The sequence below is a fragment of the Triturus cristatus genome, chromosome 5_1 (assembly GCF_964204655.1).
Source record: "Triturus cristatus chromosome 5_1, aTriCri1.1, whole genome shotgun sequence".
Classification (NCBI taxonomy): domain Eukaryota; kingdom Metazoa; phylum Chordata; class Amphibia; order Caudata; family Salamandridae; genus Triturus; species Triturus cristatus.
Genome location: NC_140587.1, coordinates 646,947,091 through 646,969,229, shown reverse-complemented (window position 1 = coordinate 646,969,229; position 22,139 = coordinate 646,947,091). Strand labels below are relative to the sequence as shown.

Here is a 22,139-nt window from a genome sequence, read left to right as displayed (position 1 = left end):
ACTACCTGTAACCAGGGTCTGTAAATTAAATGTTATCTGCGGACCTGCAGCACTCATTGTGCCCCCCACTAAAATAGCTTTTTAAAAAGGTCTCAGGCCTGCCACTGCAGCCCAGAGTACAGTTTTAAACTGCCATTTTGACCCGAAAAAAACCTCTTGCCAGGCCTATACCTTCCTTTTTGATACACATCACCCCTAAGGTAGACCCTAAATGCAAGGTGCATTGTATTGAAAAAGTAGGGCAGGGCATGTGGGTTTTAGGTTTTCATTACAGAATGAAAAACTCTTACAGTCGTTTTTCACAGTTGTAAGGCCTATCTGTCCCACTGACTAACACTGGGTTACCTTATTATATTTAATAAGTGATCACTTTGGATTGGGAGCAGATAGAGATATGGTGATTACCATTTAAGATGATTTTAAAATAACAATGCATTTGAGTGTAAAGTCGATTTTTAGGTGACAATTCTGAAAATTTCACTTTTAGAAAAATGCATGCAAAAGAAGTTGGGGAACCCAATAACCTCTTAAAGCCTGGGTATCTAATGTGTGCTGCAGCACAAAATTGCCCACCTTTCCACATCACAGATAATCAGACACACAGTATGAAGGTGCATTTAGCACGTTTCTTGTATGGGTTAACAAACTAATATAAGCATTACACCTGACAATCAATATCAAAGAGTGCATTCACTTTAGGATTAGAAAATGTATTCATATTCTGAGTTTTAACTGGATCCAATGATAAAGTAATAAACCATCCTTATTTAGTAAATAATGTACTCACTATAATATTGAAGTTTGTATTTCATAACGTGTGGTATACTACATTAATAACATTTATTGATTTGCAAACTAAATAGAAACCATCCTCCCATTTGCAGAATGTAATTTTACTTGAAACAATAAATTATGTAACGTGTGAATTCATATTTCCTATTTTTGATTTAAATGTAGTTTGTAGCCACGCTTACACATGATTATTTTGAAGACCTACTGAATGTTACATGTAATGTATAACCTAATCCATTAGAAACTTATGTTCACCTGTGTTTAAACGTGCACGTGCATACTAAATGTGCGCCATTTAAGTGAACGTTTAAATTGTCCTTAGTAGGCCTGTATTTCACTATGCTGCATAAAGCGGATTTAATTCTTCGGTTAACGTGACATTTCTTGCAGGTATTCACATGCTTTGCTAATGGTGTAGAATAGAAGCAAAAGGAACAAATGATGGACGGAATGCTGAACAATGTAAACATTCACCCCAGTCACCCAGATCTGGGTTTAATCCATTGTTCTTTTGCTCACCACGCCACCCCAGTTTGGACCCAGCCTAATGCAAATCAGTCTTGACCCTCTTCCTCAAGGGAACAGTCCAGCCTGAACTGCCAAGTCAGGTCCTCCCTGGACCGGAAACAAGCAACATGAGACCGGCTTCAGAGCATATAGCAGAGTCCAAATTAGTATTGCGTGGTGAGCAAAAGAACGATGGATTGAACCCAAATCTTTGTGACTGGGGGTGAATGTTTGCATTGTTCAGCATTCCATCCATCATTTGTTCCTTTGGCATATATAATGGCCGTGCCTATGGATTGGACTAGCGTAACTACAGAATTGATCCACACTTTAAGTGTGTTGAATCATCCATGCCACTGCTAACAAATATGGAAAAGGGGTTCTGCTATGCTTACAATTGCTAGTATAGCCAATTATAGCAAGTTGATGGCATAGTGATCGAGCAAACAATTGGAATTTGTTGTACGAAGAGAGAGACTGCCTGATACAAAACCCTTCCTTATTTCTCTGGAGGGGACATAGGAAAGGCACTGCGGTTCAGATGGAAGACGAAGCCTGAAGTGCAAGCTCTCAGAAGACAGATGAGGACAAGACCCGAGTTGAACATATGATGTCTGACAATTTGTCTGCAAACTGCTGGACTTGAGAAGGGCTTCTCCAAAACAGCCAGGACAGGTTCCAGGAAGGCCTTCTTAAATTGGAACAAAACCTCTACAACTTAAGAGTCGAAGATGTTTGTCTAAATGTTATATAATTGGGAACCTCAGAAGGCATAGTTAAATCCAGAGCAAAACAGTGTTAAAGAATACAGTCCCCGTTAGGCCCTCAAAGGGGTAAGGGATGTACCCATCTGGAGAGGTATCAAGGCCAATGGCATTTTGTAAATAAATGTAAAGGCCCGCATCAAAGTAAGATGTTGTGCAGCTTCAAAATCATCATCCTCCGTGTGCTGGTAACCCTGAACAAACAAGGTTATTGTGTCTGAGTCCGAACCAAAAAATTCCTCCATCCCAAAAAATTACTAGGCCCTTGGAAGAGATTCTTCTTCAAAACAAGTTCTGTCCTTTTGCAGCCACTGGATAACTTCAGTGAAGGGCAGTGCAAGTAACAGCTCTAACCACGACACCATGACGGCGTCATTGGGCGATATTGTATTACTATGCGTTGTAATGAGTCATATTCGATTGTGAAGGGTGCTAGATGGAAAGGGGATGGTTCTGCAGTTCATAACTACTTCTTAGGTACGGAAGTGGTGTAGAAGCCAGTGGCACTGGGGTCATACCCGCCAAGGGAGAAAGAATTGCCTCAGCCCTTGGGAAGTTTCCAGTGGGTATTTAAATGATCCTACAGATATAAAACATGGTATTAGAGAAGGCCTTAACTGGCACAGAGTTGGCGGACAATCGAAAATTTCAGCTTAGAAGTATAAAGAGAAAAGCCTGGCTCCAGGGAACGATGCCATGACTCTGAAAGGTCCTGGGAATAAGACTGTTCCCTCACAAAAGAAGAGGATTTCTTCTTCTTATGCTGCCTTGTGTACTTCTGGAAACATCTTTTGAGAATTGCTTATAGGAGAGGAGATTTGCTATGGAGAATCCCTCCACGCATTTCCCAGGAAACCTCGGCCTCACGTTCCCTGATGTCCTTCAAGTGTCTCAGAGAGCACACATCTCGGTCAGATACAAGATACCACATAGAGGTGTCTTGAGGATCCAATAAAGACATCTTCTTGCAGCATATAAGCCATGGCTCAAACCCTCAATCCTGTTTAGGAGGCATGTTACCTAGTTGCCGTTATTGTTATTCAAGCTGAAAAAACCCAAATTGTGAGTGAAGCACTGAGGGAGCTCTGGACTACGTCCATTCGGCTTGGAAAACAGGAACTGAGTAAGCACGCAGATTGGCACCCTTTCATACACTGGTGGTGTCATCTCCAATAGGAAGAGTGGTGTCTTGAGCCACAGGGCGCCACCTGGCAGTGCTAGAGAGCTACTGGGGGGTAACACTTTTTCCAAAGCGGTCTGACACCCGGGGAATATTGCGATGGTGAAGAATCTGCAAGAAGCTGCATCAGTCAAAAGCTTTTGCACACTATACTTGGCATGAAAATAGGTGCCAACATTTACATAACTAATAAGATCCTTAGTTCCGAAATTCCAAATACGTTTAGAAATCCACATTTACTAAACACATTGCAGACTCACATTCAGAGAAAGTAAGAAGCGAAAAATGCTGCATTTACAAATAGAAGTGTGCTAATAAATTTGTCTTACATTCTGATGCCAAACCACAAGAGAGTTTGTAAACCCATACGAGAAACAAATCTATTCCTGTGTCTATTTTCTTGAAGAAACAAAGATTTATACTGTCTGTAGATAAAATTTAGGCTTTGTTTATTTAGCAGCAGGATCTGCTATCGAACATGGTTAAAACCTCTGCAAGGCACTTGTGATGTTTTAAACGGATATCAAACATAGAAAGGGATTGGCTTTATTGCCTAGGTGAATAAGGAAATAGTCTCCAAGAAAAGATTTTTCAGTTTGTTCTTGTCTTGAAATGATGTTAAAAAATGTGCTACTAACATGACAGAACTCTAATTGGTTATTGGATCCCTAGAATAGAAGCGACCTACTAACAAGGTAAACATGGTTGTAAACCAGGTTATGAGAACATTTAAGTCAGTTACGTCTGACAGGCATTCCCATAGGGATTCTTGGCAGGTGTAAACTCTTTCATGTGCAGAGATTTCCACCCTCGTGGTGAGTGCATTCTTGGGTGTGGAAGTCTTGGGAATTTGTGAATGCCCACAAACAAGTACATTTGTGGTCTTTCACAAACCACTTTCATTCCACTTTCCAGTCTGGAAAGGGACTTTATGTTTACTTCAGTCAAGGGCTGGTGTAAATTACCCCTTCTAGTATAGGAAGGGAAATGAAACACCGCCAAATTTAGTGGGTTGCAAGGTAAGGGGATTCTCCACAAGAAAAACCGTTGCCCCATGTCACAGAGAATGCTGTACACAGGGAATGTGTTCCTAACTAGGAAACCGTATGATTTCTCAAGGAATGCACATGGAACTCTGTGACAGGTGCAGCTTTTCTTGCAAATTCCCTAAAAAGTAGGAAATCTACACTTGGATGCAAATATTTATATCAGGATACGCACTTCCTACGTTTTGTGCGAATAGGTTCCAATGCTTGTACTATTCTTGTGGATGGCAGTGAGCCAACCTCTGGGATCTTATTAAAAAGTGGAGGGCCAATTGCTTAGATTTTTACCCTTGGGAATCTAGGTGTGTATATTTACATAGGAGAGGGCAATAGGGTTATTCTCCATGTATGTGCATCAGACCAATCCCTTGAAAGTAAAATATATCAAACTCTCCCCTCTAAATCCAATATAAAGAAAGTACAAATTCGTCTCCAAATACATGAATCCACCCATATCTATAAATAAATCCTTTATAGTGGTTTGCACTTGTAGAATGTCAAACCCTGTTTGAGGGACCCTAGGGTAGGCAGGGGTTATTGCCACAACCATGGTGTTAGTTTGTTAGTAGTGTCCTATGCCCATCCTACTAGGTCTCTGCAAACTGGGCAAGAACACCCTATCTGCACTTATCCCTTAGGGGTAGTGAGGTGGAGCAGTTAAAGGATTCTCTGGACGGTAGTGTGGGTGTCAAGAAGTCAGAACTCAACAGACAACCAACAGACACAATATTGTGTTGTCCAGTGATTATCTTTTGGGTTAAAAGAAAGTACTCTAATCATGCAGCATAATGTGAAACTAGACATAACAAATAGCCGATTTAGACACAGGGTTGTAATCCTGTTTGCGATCTTCTGTTTTGACCCTTCTATACCCTACCCTTGCTAAAGGAGATCTCCAGTGTCTACAATCCCTGGTGTGTAACAGGGGACAAGGCACTGGTTAGGTACAGGTGCAGTTCACCTAATACGCCTAAAGGTGTATATGTGCACACCAGTACAGTTCACTTACCCCTCTTTAAGCCCAATCAGTAAAAGTAATAACTTCATATATTAGACCTTGGTCAGTGTCTTCTTCCACTCAGTTTTAGGCACTGTGGTTACCTGCGTTCTCATGTTGCAGTTGGAGTGATGCTGGACTGATGCATGCAGTGGTTCTGGTTCTGCAGCAGTGGTTCTGTAGGGAAGGCACCACTTGGAATTACAGCTGGGAGAGGTCAACACTTCAGCACTTGCCTTCAGATAGCTCCCTGCAGCCTCCAAGTCAATCAGGGCTCCTGCTTCGGCAGAGACGAAGTAGTCAGACTCTGATGTTGGCGGCAGTGGCACCAGTCTTTTCGCAACACAGCAAGCTGACATGGGCACACAATGCATGGCCCTTTCAGAAGACTTTGTGCAGTACACGGCAAGAACTGCTCACGGAAAATGGGTAGGGCCCTCAACACACTAGTGACTCCTGGCTTCACTCCCTCAGTCATTCCCTTTCTCTAGTTGTTCTCCATGGTGGGAATGCTTCTCTTGGACACTCCTTCACTTTCTCAGGAGGCAGGCAGTGTGCTTGAGGTCTTATCAGATCACTGATCAGGACAACTAGGCACCGTAAGCAAACCCTAAACTCCTGCAGCAGAAAGTGCAGACTTTAGGTGATATCCCATCATCTCTTCAGAGACTTCCAGACACCAATCCTGGTCATCCCTTAGAGAACCCTATGGAGTACTTCCTTCTTTGGTCATAAAGAACTTGGGACTGGAACTAAGGTGGGGTGGTCTGGATCCCACTTTGACACACATTTTCCAGACAGCAAGGAGTCAATCCACAGCTTAAGGCTATAGAATCGGTTTGGGTTGATTCTCTTTCACATGTAATTTTCTGGTTGTTCCTCAGACACAACCCTTGTGCAAGCTAATCGCCCTAGCAGGAAGTAGCAAGGATGCCAACTCCAAGCAGAAGTATCCAAAACAAGAGCACAATAAAGCGTTAGATATCTGCAGCTGAGGTCATCGGGTTCCTGAAGCAGTAATCGGGGATAGGAAAAAGGGCAGTTCCTGCCTAGAAACCTTTTCACCTTTAACAGAAACTGTAAGAAACTGCTGTCCCACCTCTCACCCCTACCATTTACCAAATGGCACTGCTCAGGAGGAACTAATGAGCAGCCCTTTGCTAACAAGGCCCTCATTGGATTTCTAAGGGGAGCTCTGTCTCCATCCTCTTCACTTCAGTGTTTGGGCCTCTACCCTCCAGCCACAAGAAAGCAGTCAATACTCTTCCATAATCTGGGGAAGCCTTATCCACCCTTCATCTTGTGCCATGCCAAATCAGGGACCATGCAAAGTGGATCCCACTAGTCACAGAACTCTGAGCCAGCGCACACAACTTTGGGTTTTATATGCATTCAATAAACTCCCAGAGAAATGGCACTAGGAGAACTTTCTGCATAGAGGTGTCGGCACATTGACCCATTAATGCTTAATTGATTCAATCATACAACAACCCAAAGCTAAAACTTTGGTTTGTTATATGGTTTGAACTATAGGAATATATTTATTCTGAATTGATTCTTGACAACAACCTCTAGCTAACCATTTGTTCTATTTAACAAAATCTATTATAATTATGTACATGTTTATTCAGAAAAGTCAACTAGACTGTCTGCACTACTTTCAATAGGGGATACGTTCAATATATTGTTTAATACATTGTGAGCAGACTGTACATGAACAGTGGATCCCACATGTTTTCCAATGCTTCCTTAAGTGATTTTGATTGTTCTCAATATGTTTTGGGATGAAAGTGCAATTTCAAAATCTAAATTTATCTCACTGAATCATTGTGTTTCTATTTATGTGTACTACCCGGATTCCAATATGGTTTAAAGGTCAGTCAGTCAATTCACTTTATTCAATACTTGTATAATAAGATCATAAAAGTAAAGGTAAACATCCATACAAAAAAGAATTATTTACAAACCCAGTTAAAAATAGTAAAAAGGTTTGTAGTATTCACAGTTAAGAGACAGTTGATAAAAACCCAGCTAATAGAAACAAAGATTTGAAATTCATTCTACGATAGTATGCAATTGCCTAATCTTTCATGATTGAATCAAAAACGACGCCACAGAGAAACACACTATGAGGTGAAGCAAAGATTGTAAAAAGTACATAGCTGCACAACATTGTTTAAAATGGTATTTACACATCAGTGGCAATATAAATCTTTTCCGGAATTCCATATAAAATTTGCAAAATATTTTTTTTTTATTTGATTGTACGGAAACACCATCACAAGGACAAAATGGTAATTCATTTATGGAATAAATTCCAGCTGGATGGGCCAACATACAAGGGATAAAATTCAGTCAAAATCTGATTAAAAGGAATCTAGGACGTGAGTTTGTCACAGTAAATAAGTATGAAGATGACCCTTCCTGTGCCATTGGTCTCACTAAAATATAATTTGACCGATACTTTTGTGGAGTTTGTCTTCAATCTTGCATTGGCCCTTTTGTTAAGGAAGCAGGATTTTATCTCCCGTTTTGAGATGTTGGAGCAGTCATTAGGGGAAACAAATAGACGCTGTAGGCCTAGATAAGAAAGAGTGGATTTAATGTAGGAGATCCACGGGATCCTATGGGCATTTTCCAGAGATAGGCAATATTCAATTAGCTTTTGGGTGACATGAATGGATTCCCTTCTCCAGATAGAGTGCCACAAAAAGATTGGAGCCAGGTTAATTGTATTGGTAACATATGGGACATCTAATGCTGTATGGGCAATAAAATTGGAGCAGCTTACGGGGGAAGCCTTCTAGTGTTTTCCAAAAAGTGTCCTCTATGGTTTGGGCGGCTGAGGGGTTAGTAAAACCCCATATGCCTGCCCCGTAAGTTGCTACCGACACGGATTTGGCTGTGTAAACTTTTACCACGTTGATGGGTTTCACCCCCAATTTTTTAAATAAAAGAATGAAGAACAATGATGCTTCCCTCAAGTAATAAACCCCTTAAACGTTTTTCCTGTATTTCATGCTCATAATCAAAAGAGCATCCTGAAGCAATAATAAGTCTGCAGACATCCCAATGCTGAAAGTTAACTTAGAGCCAGTATCTTCCAAATCAGATTTAAGATGAATAGAATCCTTCGGCAAGGCAGCTCACACTCCTTGGATAGATTTTAGGTCCAATCTAATTTGGACCTATGTAGCCAACCTTTATATAGCAATACACAGGTCAAGATTAAGTTAGGCCAGAATATACTCTCGTCCTGTACATTTGACATCACTAAGAACCCACATAGGGGTGCCTTCTGGCATCCCTATTTTACCTATATAAAGTTGATATGAGAATTTCATCACACAAGCATGGAATTTTCCCGTGCTCCTGTGCTACAGTACGACGACTATACCATCCTTTTTCATTACACAGCTATGGGCTTTCAGTGTTCTTTACATGCCTTGAAATCAAACATAACTGTATTTGTATATGAATGAATACAAAAAGATTTCAATTGGGTATGACTTTTTCATAGAGAGGGCAGTAAAATACAACTTCTTGTGTGTTTGAACGAGAAAAAAGGTGGCGATATCAAACAATCAAGCACCACTGCAGTTACAGTTCTATTTAACTATGTATGCACTAACTGGTAAATATAATAACAAAAACACCCACCACTCTGCCTTTCTCAAAGCAATAATATTAACGTTAATGCTGTCTTTTACCTATTGCCATTCTGCCTTCCCAAGTGGATTATTGAATTAGTTTTACAAATTGCTATGCAATGCTTTTTGTGGGTTTTCTTTACCCATCTTCCACATTATTTACCACAATGTCATATTAGGCTGGAATTTAACTTATCAAAACAATCAGTGATTGGTGTTGAGATTGCACTACCTTTCCTTGTATCTGAGAAAGCAATGAACAAGGAAGGGCTCACGGAAGTATGTCATTTGGCAGGTGACACAGAATGGCCCTTGTTCTTAAAATCTTTTGGGTCTCATTTTTAAAAGAAACATTGGAAGCACTTAATGTGTTGCAACAATGAAAAAAGTCAGATTTTGTTTCGAATTTCAAATAATAAGTTTCAAAATCCAAAAAGTAACTTTTGATGACTAAAGACTGGGTTGCCTTTAATCAACATAACACCAAATCTGTGTCTTATAATGAATGCCCAGGCGTATTGCCATGTTAATTAGAAGTACACCTTTGTCAAGTCAAATTAGGGAAAGGAATCTACGGAACAGGTATCTCCTTCTGAATGTTCTTGATTTAAAGAGACCATGGTAAGCGAATAAGGACAGATCGAGTGATTGTTAAATGTGTGGTTAGATGCATCTAATCTGTACCTGCCCAGAATCGTTGCAAGCCAGAAGAGGTTACGCCATCTTTGTAAATCTGGGTACGGGTACCTGTACCTGCCAAGGCACTGGGTCTGGTATTCACTGGTGAAGATTTGAGAGCAGTAGGCTACTTTGTGAAATATGTTGATAAAATGATGACTTGCAGGGGCAGATGAAAGTCTGCGTAGACTGAAAAATTGGAATTCATTATTAACTGCATTTTAGCTTCTGTATTATTAGGTGTGAATCTCTGTTCTTGGTTAGTGTATAGCTATATTCATTTTCCATCTAGAACTCCAGCCACTGCCAGCTAGCTGTTCAGTCAATCCAGGGCCATCAAGTTACAGAAGTAGTATGCCAGCATACTAATGTGTTGCCTGAGCAAACCCATGCCAACTGCTCTCAATATTTTACAGAAATATAACGGATACCCAAGCCAGAATGAACATTCAGGCTACTGTGACAAGCTACAGAGTCCACCCTTTCCTCAGCAGACATCACAACCCAAATCAAGAAATAGCTGATAAACATCTTTGGATAACATGTTTAGTTACCTGTAGCCTGAAAAGCATTAACCTCATCTTCATCGTCTCTGTTCCGTGGATCCGGTGGGGTGAGAGGACAAGAGAAAAAGGTGCGCTGTAGTGAGCTAGAGGAAGGGGTGGCTGTGAGAAAGACAAAGAAATAATGAAGTAGCAAATGTCCCCGAGAAAGAGAAAAGCAACTAACAACCACTCTATTGGGCAGGTAAGCTATCACCGCAACGACTGCAGGAGGGCTCAAAGTAAAGGGATGGAAACCCCTGTCAATGAGTGTTAGCCCTTGTAGCCTTGCACTCTTAGGCAAAAGGTGCTGAACCACTCCTATCCAACAACCTCTGCCAATTTACCTAAAATGCCAACCCTCAATCTGACATGCTAATGTAAGTAATAACCAAACACACTATAATATGCCATGTTACTTCATGTACAGAACATATGAATGAGTATGAGAGCTCTAGAGTTGCGGGTATGGCGTTAATGATGTCCGCACAACCAGAGCAGGTGGAGGCAGTGCACTAGGGGAAGCAGGAACCAGGGTTTGGGGATGAGGTTCCCCAAGGTATTAGGCATGTAGAAAATCTCAAAGATTAGTTAACAAAACAATGAAACTGTAATTTACAGAAAATGGCCAAGAAGAAAAAAAAACATTCAGCAAGTGAGCCAGCAGCCATGTTTCAAGAAGGCTCTTTAACTAATGAAATCATTTTACATAAGCTAATTGGGTTAATGCCAAAAGAGCCACCAATAAACCAGAAAGCCTACCGCGTCTCAGCTTACATGAATTTCCAACTTGTAAATAAATAGTTCTGCTGAAACTCACAAACCCTACTGAAAAGACAACTGGTACATAACATTTTGACAGAACTGTTCTCTTATTGGGAATCAGTTCGGAAGCATACGAAGATGCAAGATTAAATGATGACCAATTGGAAGAGTTTATTAAAAGGCAAAAAATAGTCTTCTTTATGGTTTACCATTAAGAACGATGTCACAAGTAGCTACAAATCACTGCCGACATGTTTCAGGCCTCCAAGTGGCCCTTCCTCAAGGGTTCACAGTATTAACTTTTGCAGCAATATCCTTAAAGCATGTTTTAAGGATGGACAGCCAAAATGTACGTGAAATCAAAAAAAAATGACTATTTTGAGGGTGCTCCAAACATTTTGCACGTTCTGTCCAGCCAAAACTGATCAGTTTTTTTATCCTGGTCACTACCTAAGAGTACAACTGCAGAGTAATGTATCATACATGTAAATGTAAATCATTCAGTTATTTCGGGAAATTGGGGGGAAAAAAATCTTCAAATCCTTGTTCTTTGAATTTGGGTATTCTGCGTGCAAACTAACTATTAGTGCACCTAAAAACACAAAGGTCTGAATTATTTTTGGTAAAAAAACTAGCCCAACTAATTAGCACTTCAAAGTGTAGAAGAATAAAATAACTGTGAGGTCCTACTTGCTGCAATCTCTGTTGAATTGAAGAATGACAATTCTTCTGGTTTTTTGCAAAGGTTTAGGGCCATCTCCAATTCCAGTATCCGCCTCTCTCTATCCTACAAAACAAAAAAACAGACCATTTATTCGCATATCTCAAAAATACATTTATTTGCTTTGCTCAGAAATGACAGAACAAATCTGTTTTGTCTGAAAAATGACTTTTAGGCAATTAACTTGGATCCAATAAACAGGAGGAAATGCATGAATTGCTATGGGAATAACATTCGAATATAGATGCGAGATATTACACTTATGTATGCAATTGTGTATACATTGGCAATACACACACGTACGTTGCACAATATTCTCAGATTTAACAATCAAACCATTACAAATGGAAATGTGATATATATTTACAATCAAATATATATTTTTTTTTAAAAAGAGCGCCTCGTTAAAATGTTGCCACTTCAGCCTCTAGTGTCTTAGACTTTTGACAAAGGTGTCACATGAACAAAACTAAGTTACTCCCTAGGGGTGAATTGTGGTGGAACAGAACGACAAATGCAAACAGAAAGTTTTTCAAAACTAACACGAAGGGAAATTAAATTAAAACTTCGTGGCCTGATAATTTAGAAGATGCACACAGATCAAACAGTAGTAGCCACATTGCAGCAAAAACTGTTCAGAAAATAATTTGTAACAAACGCTTGACAAAAACTCTGCAACAACGGAAGAGATCAAAAATCTGGATTCCACAAACAGCAATCTGTGATATTTGGAAAATATTAGCACTGAAATTTAATTTGGAAAAATGCAGCGTTTATAAAGTGGTGCATCAAAAACAAATAAGGATAAACCGGAAATTAACTAGTATTTGTGCAAATTTATTCTAAATGGAAATAAAAGTAAGCGGAGAATGACACAAACGTAATGCTGATCAAGAACTCTCTGAAGGAAGATCTTTCATTGGCATGATCTGTGCTGCAACAGATAGCATGCATGGAGAGCCATCTTGGAATAGTGTTTCTCAAAGTACAACAAAAAGCAATCGAACATTACCTTCGTGTGTATGAATGTATGAAAAAGCAGCAGCAGCCACTTAAGATTTTTTTTTTTAATTCTTTATTATGAATTTACTATTCCAAGATGGTCGAAAGCCACTTTTTGCTACTACATTTATAATCAAGAATATGTGATGCCCAAGCAAACAAACATTTAAATGTCAAAAGCTCAATCCTAGGGGCAAGATGTATTGGCTTTCAGAATGCTGGTTTCTGAAAGGCATAGGCGCTGGAAGCAGGGGCATTAAGGGTGCTACGACAACCCCAAAATAGCCAGACTAAAGTTCAGAAGGTGGATGAGCAACAAAGATGCCTTTAGATTTGTCAGCAGTTAGGAAAGCAAAAATAACGCAATTTTTTACAATTTCTTAAGTGTGATGGAAACAAAGATTATAATAGGATGAAAAGAAATCAAGGCACTTTACTTGGTGACGGGTAAATGTTAAATATTTGCTGTAATACTGCATGCCAGCTCTAATTTTGTGACCTCTTTGGAAAATGTACTGGTCACATACGGCAGTGCGCTACAACACATTAGTAATATATTGGTGACAGAGAGCTATAAATGCACCACAGACTGCATACCACATCCTCACCACTCACCTTTTGATTGGGTGTGGCTCATTTCCAATACTTGTCCTTTGTGCAACACTTGGATCACAACCCCTATGACTTCAGTGATGTACCATTGAATGCAGCACCCCACCCCCTCCCTGAAAAGGGTTCCAGCGCTGCTGGCTATAGCCAAGTAACTTGTACCCCATTGAACAGCATGCATATGATAATTCCAAAAGGAATTTAAGGCTCAAGCAATGCTTTCGAAAATGTGCGCCGAGTTACGTGGACCGCCAAACAAGAAAGCAGCTGCCAGGTGCTGGAGCTGCAAAATGTTTGGTCGCCTTACAGACTGGAAGGGATTCCCGTCTTGCTAGGATGTTGGTGTACCAAGTCTTTTCGAAGGTAGCAGGCAAGGATGTAACAAATGGGTGCTATTCTGCGAGGAAACTTGAGATCAGTTCCACCCAGGGTCAAAACAGTGTCAGATATTAGTATACCAGGGAGAAATCACTAGTAGATGGTGGCTACTCAAGATTATGCTACAAAACAGCCAGTGATTACCCATTAAACTGAATAGATGGTATCTAGAACATTGACTTATTGTTAATAGTCAAGTTGATGTTAACCAGTTGTTTTAATGTGGCTCCAGTGGAATTTGTAAAGGCAGCACATTTAACCCATTTTTTGAAGCAAAAGAAAAATTTGCTACACTAAAAAGATTTTGTTTCCAACATACATTCCATTTGGAGATATGTCGTACATAAGAACAAATTTGCTGAGCCCCGGTATGATGCCTCAAGTACTGTGTTTTTAGAAGCTAGGTCCTTCAGGGATCATCCCTTCTGAGATCAATTTGGAAACCCTGCATTGGTCGAGTGAGCAAGTGGTCTTTGCTAAAATATTAGTATTCCCGCATCTTCCGTGTCATTTTGCAACACTACCCATACTAATTGAAAGAGTTATCCATGCAACTCAATACTTTGCGCTCTGTAGTCATCTTGGGATAGAGGAGAAAGAGGGTGGCACCAGGAGAAGCTATGGGACCTTTGGACAGAGGCGGCTTGGGAGTTGTGAACTTTGAAGTATATTGACCCGGCAGCTGACTACAGTGGCCAGTGAGATGCATGAGTTAGGGTGAAGGCCCGAAAGCAAAGGTACTGCAAGCCGAAGTTGCAGGTGGCCTACTGTTCGAAGTATTATTAGGAGATTCAATAAATTTAAATGTTCCGCTCCAGGGCGATACGCAGTATTTAACAAGCATTGGCAAAGCCATTATGATTGGTACTGTCTGCCAGCTTTTTGGCAATTCTGGTTTTGTTATGATTTTTGCAAAAATGTATTGTTGGGTCGCTGGCCGGTGTTCACCAATCCAAAAAATAATAATAACAGAGGCAAAAATGTTTATTGGTCTAAAAAAAAAAAAAAAAATGGAACACATTACCACTGTCCTCACTGGCACTGAAGGGAACTACTTTGTGTGGATGTGTACATGGGGAAACAGCAGCATGCCCAGTGAACTCAGCCATTGGCTGAAGTGGGATGGTGCTCCTTGATGCATGCCTGAGTGGGTTGGAGAAAAATGCGAATGACGAACACAGACAAATGGATTAAGTGTATCTAAAATTCCCCCCCAAACTCTATATCATACACATAACCTAAGCAAAATGAAAAGGTCTTGGCTAACACGGAAGGAAGAAAAAAAAGGAAAGGAGGGAACGGAAAGGTGGAACAAAGAAGGCAAGAAAGAAGGCAAGAGCAAGAAATAATTAAAGTAAAGAAAGAAAAAGAAAAGAAAGAAGAAAGAAAAAAGACAAGGGAGAACGAATAGGACGCAATGAAGGAAAGAAGGAATGATAGAAAATGAAAGAAGCAAAGAAATAAAGAAAGAAAAAAAGAAATGTAAAGAAAGATGGAATGAAGGAAAGAACCAGCCAGAGAAGTAAGGAAAAAGGCCATAAAAAGAAAAAAAGTAAGGACAAAAATGAAAAAGAAAAGCAGAGAAAAAAAAAGAAGGAAAGCGAAAGTCAGAATGAAAGAAAGAAAGGAGGAACGAAATAATGAAAGAGAAAGTAAGAATTAAAGAAAGAAAAGAAAGCAAAAGTAAAGAAAAAAGAAGAAATGGCAGAGGAAGAGGTAAGGAAGAAAAAAAGGAAAGTAAAGAACGAAAGAAAGGAGGGAAAGGAAGGAGAGAGCAAAATAGAAAGAGGGAAAGAAAGAAAGGAGGAAGATAGAATACAAAAAGTAAAAAAGCAAGACAGAAGTAAACAGAAAAAAGCAAGACAGAAGTAAAGGAAGAAAAGAAATAAAGGAAAGAAAGCAAAAGAAAGAAAAAAGGAAGAGGAAGGAAAGAAAGAAGGAAGGAAATATGGCAGGGAATAAAAGAAAGCAAGAGAATGAAAGAAAGCAGGAAAAATAAAGAAGATTGGAAAAAAGACAAGGAAAAAGAAAGAAAGTAAGATGTAAAGAAAGGAAATAAAGAAAGTGTAAAACAGAGCTGCAAATTAAACACAATAAAGGCTGATTTTCTTCCAGGGCAAAGTGTATTAAACAACCATTGGTCAAATTGAGTCCAGAATAAATGTGTTCTGAAGAATTGTCCGTTTATGAATTCACATGTGTAATATATAAACGGTGGCCCTGAGCACATACACATGAGTGTCAAAAAATTTGTATCCAAAATGATCTTCATGTCTTTATCTTATTTTCAGGCAGACTTCATTTTATTCATTTAGTCACATCAGCCAACACGTGTTTCATCTCCGGGTTCAAGTCACCCTACGACTTCTAAAGGGTTGTCAAAAGTTTGGGTCAGCCTCTAGTATATGATGGTCCTAAATGCTAAATCATATTCGAGTTTCAATCCAGGTAAGTAGATAATCATATGTCTATTGTTGATTCTTCCCGAGTGCAGGAAACAGAGTCCACCTCTGTCCTTGTAGTCTGTACTGGCGCTCATCCATAGTTATAAAATTGGGGAGACTGGCGCCGAATTGCCCCATTCACCCCCCTTTGTAGTGGTCATATGTGTAATATTAAGGCTTTCTGTTTGTGTACTTCATGCATGATAAAAAGAGGACAACTTAATACAGAACAGTTTCAAATGGATGCATAGCTCTGGACTACCAGGGCAACAGTTTAAAAAAAAATCCTTCTTACAAGTAAGGTTTGTTTATGTGTTTATTGCATTTATTTTCCATTTCAGCTGAAAATAATGACCCATTTATAAAAGCAAGAATTCAGCAATACAAATAGCAAGGTAAGGTACTCCTGTTCAGTAATGGCACAGCACAAAGTGTACTAGTGAATAAATAGTGAGCTGGTGCTATACACAATATTATGTACATGTGACTGTATAACTCAGGAGTACATCATCCGGCTTACTCCTGAGGATGGCAAGAAGTAAGGAGAGATAGTGAATATTATTATCCTACGTGGTGTCATAGAATTATAAAATTGCTACCTTGTTTTAAACTTGTCCTGGACTTTGTTATGAACCCCAATGAGCCCCAATATAGGCATAGGTAGTTACACAACTTTTTACCTATATTTTATCCTACTATTGTTCTACATAACAGGTTTTGGTGCTGACCTTTTACCTACTTAGATGCTGCATAAACGTTGTGTGGTTTTTCTTTGAAAACTAGCCTCATTCATCATGCATGAGGATTCTCAGTATCACTTTTTTTCAAAACAAACTTTATTGGCATTTTTGTCATATACAACCAAACATTGTCTTTATACATGACATTGCGTTGAGCATTATGAGCGATAGGTGGAAGGGGGGCGTGGCGTGCCAACCAAAGATGGTGCACGTGTGAAGAAGTGCTCCCCACCGGCCCGCCACTTATCCGGCGCATATTTGGGCATGGAGCAGTCTGAATAGCCTGCACTGACCGGGCTGGCGTCCTGGAGCCCAGTGGTCCAACACCACTGTGGCGGGGGAGGCCGTGGCCGTTGCCGGCATGGAGAGGGCAGCCCAGATAGCTGGCTGAGCCTCGGTATGGAGTGCTGGGCGAAGCGGTGACTCCTGAGAGAGGCCTGCCCGGGACCGCAGTGAGATGTTGGCAGTCGGAGCCGGAGCCGCTGGCTGACCCTTGCCGCGGCACATGTGAGAGGAATTTGGAGTGGTGCAGAGCCCGGTGGGCACCAAAACGGAACATTGCACGGCCTGGAGGGGCGGTGAGGAACAACTGTGAGGGGCGAGGACTAGGCCCCTGTCGAGGTAGCCGTCGAACGATGAGTGCGACCGCTGGGGGTGAGGTGTGCTGACGAGGCCCCTGCCAGCTACGGATTTAAGAACCACGGTGCCTCTGGCAGGCCCGGTGAGGAGCAGACGCCCAGACGGATTATGTGCAAGTGGGGCCCCTGAGCGAGAGACTGTCATATATGTGACACCCCCATACACTGAGACACTGCCCACAAACTGCACTGGAGGGTGTACCGGAAGGCTTCAGAAGGCGCGTAGACCCCAGGCTCCTGGAGTTGCAGTACTGGGGTGGAGAGGCCCGACTGGGCCCCCCCGGGATGATTCCTCCGAGAGTGAGGGAAGAGAGAAGCAGGGCCGTGAGGAGGAGCTGGGCACAGAGGCACACACAAGAGTGCCAGGTGACGGTCTGGCTGGCCCCAAGGCAGGCCAAGGAAGCACGCCGAAACAACGCCTGCATGCCTGGTGCTCCAAGTGGTCTGAGAAACCAGCTATTGGAGAGGTGCCATATGGGGCGATAGTAACAATCTGAGCCTGAGCCCATTTATCATATATAGAAGGTAATACTGTTTGGCTGTAGCGAGCTGAGAGGGGGGGCCCCCACACGATGAGCGCTGTTGGAACTGGGGCAACCAAACTGGGAACACAGGGGGCACTATACTTTATAAGCAGACCCCGGTAGCAAACTGCGTGTGCCTGGGGGGGCGGGGGTGCAGGAGCAGACCCCTGGACCTGGTTGGGGTGTGCCCGTGGAAATCTGTCGCATGATCCCGGGCATGCTGAATGCCTGCTGGAGTGGCAAGAGAGGGGAAAAATGAGGCTGAAGCATACCGGGAATGCCCCAGAGCATGAGGAGGACCTGCAGAAACAAGCTTAGGCGGCCATGAGCCCCTCCAGAGCACGGATTCCTTCCAGCAGCAATTGTCTAAGATACTGGAGGCTTTTTCGGACACGAAAATTACGCTTCATTAGGATATCAGTACGGTGTCGGTGGGCCTTGGGCTCCTTCAAGCAGAGCATCAAAATTTGAATAAAAGGGTGAAGGTGGGGGGTGTTGAGGCTCGGGGAACTTTCCCCGGCGCAAAAGGCTTTAACACTGCAGGTGGAGGAGCACAACGACAGGGTCCAGATCCTGGAGCCCTGAGTGGAAGACTGAGAAGGTCGTAGTTGCTGGAATAACATACAGATTCTGGGCCTGCTGAAGGGGGTCGAGGACTGGAACATGGAGGCCTACTTGGAGCCTTGGCTCAGAGACATGGTGGCCCGAGGGCCCTGATGCAGTTGTACTCTCTGGAAAGAGCACACTGGGTACAGACTCGTCCCCCGGTGCCGGTCCGCCCCTGAGGCCAGTGATGGCCCGACTACTGCATTATAGGGACAGAGACATCTAGTTGCAGAGGGCCCATACAAATGGCCCCTTGGAGGTAAATAATGCTAAAGTCTCTATGTTCCTGGATTACAACCTGGAAGCCCAACGGAAACGTGCCTCGTTCTTGGAGTTGAAGAGAGCGCTCAGGGAGGCAGGCCTTCAGTACTCCCTTATGTTCCCGGCCTGACTCCCCATTACACTGGATAGAAAGACCCATTTCTGTGCTGACCTCAAGGAGGCCTGGGATTGGCTAGAGACATATCATACGGAGAACCCTACATTGTCACCAAAGATCTGTTAGTCAACTGGGTGCCATGGACCCAGGCAGCAGTCACAGCATAGATCGGACCGCTTAAGGGTAAAGAAACTGAGTTCCTCACCAACGGAGCAGGAAAGAGCGGCGGCAGTGTAGGCGGTGGACGAGATCGCCCGGACGGGTTGTTCCCCATCTGAAGCGGGATCATGTTCCGTGAAAGGGTCTTGGGGCACTGATTTGGACACCTCCGGCAGGAACAGCATGGAACTTCCAGTGGTAACCCCGAAAACGGCAGATGAAATCCTATATGCAGCGGCCCATCGATAACTGGGGGCTTTGCCTGGGCCACGAGGCGGCCGGCCCCGACCTGAGGTATTGAAAGATATATTCCGTCTGGATGAATGCTTGGGCCGTTGCTTGGGGCTTGGCTGGGGGTTCCGATAGTATTTAGAGTTCACACCACAGTGGGTTACTCCGTGAGGCCACGATCTCCCGAAAGCTCATACTGTGACTGGTTTGGGCCTTTACTGTTTTGCACCAGGTTACAACTGGGGTTTGGGCAGATGGCTGTGGCTAGTATTCTCTGGGGCTGGGGAGTTTTTCAAAGTGGGGACTTTTTATGTTTGATATGTTCTGTTCCTCATGCTTGCGGGGATATCTCACCTTTGTTTCTTACTGACCTGCGGGCATGCGAGGGGGTGAGCAGGGGAACAGACAAGATGCCAGCTGTACAACAGGACCTGAAGTTTTGTACTTGGAACATTAGGGGGACGACGTCAATGGCTAAACGCCACAACATATATACTTACTTGACACATCGGGGTGTCCAGATAGCGTTCCTGCAGGACATGGAGAGGGCAGATGTACGCTACCACATTTTTGCTTATGCCAGGGCGGTAGTGATATGATCCGCCCAGGGGTCCCCTTGGTAGCAGCAAGTATGTTTTATTGATCCTGGGGGCAGGTATGTCTTACTTGCGGGGCGACTGTCTGGCCTAGAGATCACGTTGGGCTGTTATGCCCCTAACCAAGATCAAACAGCCTACCTGACCTTTCTCTTAGCGCGAATTGTGGACATACAAATGGGACAGATGGTGTTGCAGGGATTTTAATTGCGTGGCTGATGTGCAGCTGGATCGTTCACGCCCTCCCCTTTCAGGGTCACAGGTTCACAGGGCAGCGGCAGGGTTACGGGGGTGGTTGGCACACTGGGACCTACAAGACATATGGAGACTCCAACATTGTGGAGATTGGGAGTACTCTTTTTACTCACACAAGCATCACCTCCACACAGGATTGAACGCATTCTGGTGCTCCCCAAGTGTTAGTAGCTCTATCAAATGCACTGAATATCTGGGTAGGACATTCTCGGACCATAGCCCTCTGTTGATGTCATACTGGTCCAATGGGCATGCACGTCCTGTCACCACGTGGAGGCTTAATCCTATATCGTTTGAGGACACGCCATTTACGGAATTCCTGCGCTCGGTAGTGGACACATTTTACAGAAAACACAAACAGCATCTACCGCACTGGTGTTGTGGGAGGCATTCACGCTAGTGGTGAGGGGCCACGTCATGGGGCAGATGACGTGGAATACAGAGGGACTTGCACCAGGAGCTACTGACCATGGATGGGGAGCTGCGCATTCTGGATAATATGCAGGGGATGCAGGCTCATACGTGGTTGTGGGCCACTCGGAAACAATTTGAGGAGGCCCTGGAGCGACTTCGATCCCACGACTATAGGGCATATGTGGACAGAGTGCAGAGCGAGGAGGGGAAGGCTGGGCGACTGCTGGCATGGCTAATTAGGCCGGAGACCATGGGTTCTCCAATAACTCGTATTAGGACCGACACAGGAGTGACAGTTTGGCCCGGGTGAGATTAATGGTCACTTCCAGAGGTATTATGAACGACTATACACTGCGCCCCTCAGTGTGCCACGCAGGGGCTTTTTTTTTTTTAGCTCCGCTTGATCTTCATACAGTTGACGACGAAACAAGGGAGGAGCTGGGAGGCCCCGTTACGTTACAGGAAGTCAGGGGCGCTATTGCCTTGATTGCTCGGGGAAAGACACTGGGGCCAGACGGCCTCCCAGCCGAGTTCTATGTGAAATATGGGGCATGGCTGGCCCCACCTGGTGACTATGTACAATGAGGCTCTGCGACTAGGATAATTGCCAGCCTCTATGCAAGCAGCATTAGTGCTCTCACTTCCCAAGACCACAGGTCCTGATGCTGGGGTAAAAGACTTAAGGCCCTTGTGCATGCTCAACATTGATTTTAAGTAAAATCTTAGCGCTTAGACTACTCCCACATATGAACCACCTGGTCCACCATGATCATAATGGGTTCATCCCCTCCCATAACACCTAGTGCAACCTTCGCAGATTATATTCAGTGCTTTACCATCCAGACGCCAAATCCCTTACACAGGTTGCCTTTCTCTCAGTTGACCTGGAAAAGACGTTTGATACGGTGTGCTGCGATTATTGAGACTATGCAGAGAATGGGGAGGGGCTTGTTTAAGTGGTTTAAGCGGTTATATACCCTCCCCACGGTTCGAGTCAAAACAGGTAAGACCATATCCTGTCAGTATACGATAACACGCGGTACTCATCAGGGATGCCCCCTGTCCACACTTTTATTTGCGCTGGCGATTGAGCCGCTAGCCGCGCGCTTTCGCCGGAATGGAGAGGGTCTGGGGCTGGCGTTGAATTGCAGAACATATGTGATTTCATTGTATGCAGATGACCAGCTGATCTGCTTGGGGAATGCGGTAAGGGGGCGGGAACAACCTGTAGGCTGCTGGAGGACTTTGGGTCCCTACAGGGGCTTTGGGTCAATCGGCGCAAAACATATCTGTTCCTGAAGGCTGGAACATCCCCTAGGCCACGGGAACTCCCTGCGGAGCATAACTGGACTCCTGATACCTTCAAGTATTTGGCTATCAGGATCTTTCACTCGCTGGATGACATGCGGGAGGGTTACCTGGGCAGGGCCCTTCGTTCACTTTGTGCTAGTGTAGCCTTCTGGAGCTCCCTGCGACTCCCTCTGATGGCCAGAGTTTCTCGGACCAAAATGGTCATGTTGCC

The 22,139-nt window shown here is 43.2% G+C and overlaps 1 protein-coding gene across 2 annotated transcripts in view; it reads right to left on the bottom strand.

Moving 5' to 3' along the window:
* LOC146831328 (kinesin-like protein KIF20A) overlaps window positions 1-22,139 on the bottom strand; it is a 445,700-nt gene that overhangs the window by 23,424 nt on the left and 400,137 nt on the right. For both annotated transcript variants that reach the window (XM_085605605.1, XM_085605604.1), the window contains 2 exons: window positions 11,612-11,708; window positions 10,169-10,279 (listed from right to left, as the gene is read on the bottom strand). In XM_085605605.1, the coding sequence (XP_085461731.1) occupies window positions 10,169-10,279; window positions 11,612-11,708 (208 nt within the window). The remainder of the gene's footprint in view (window positions 1-10,168; window positions 10,280-11,611; window positions 11,709-22,139) is intronic.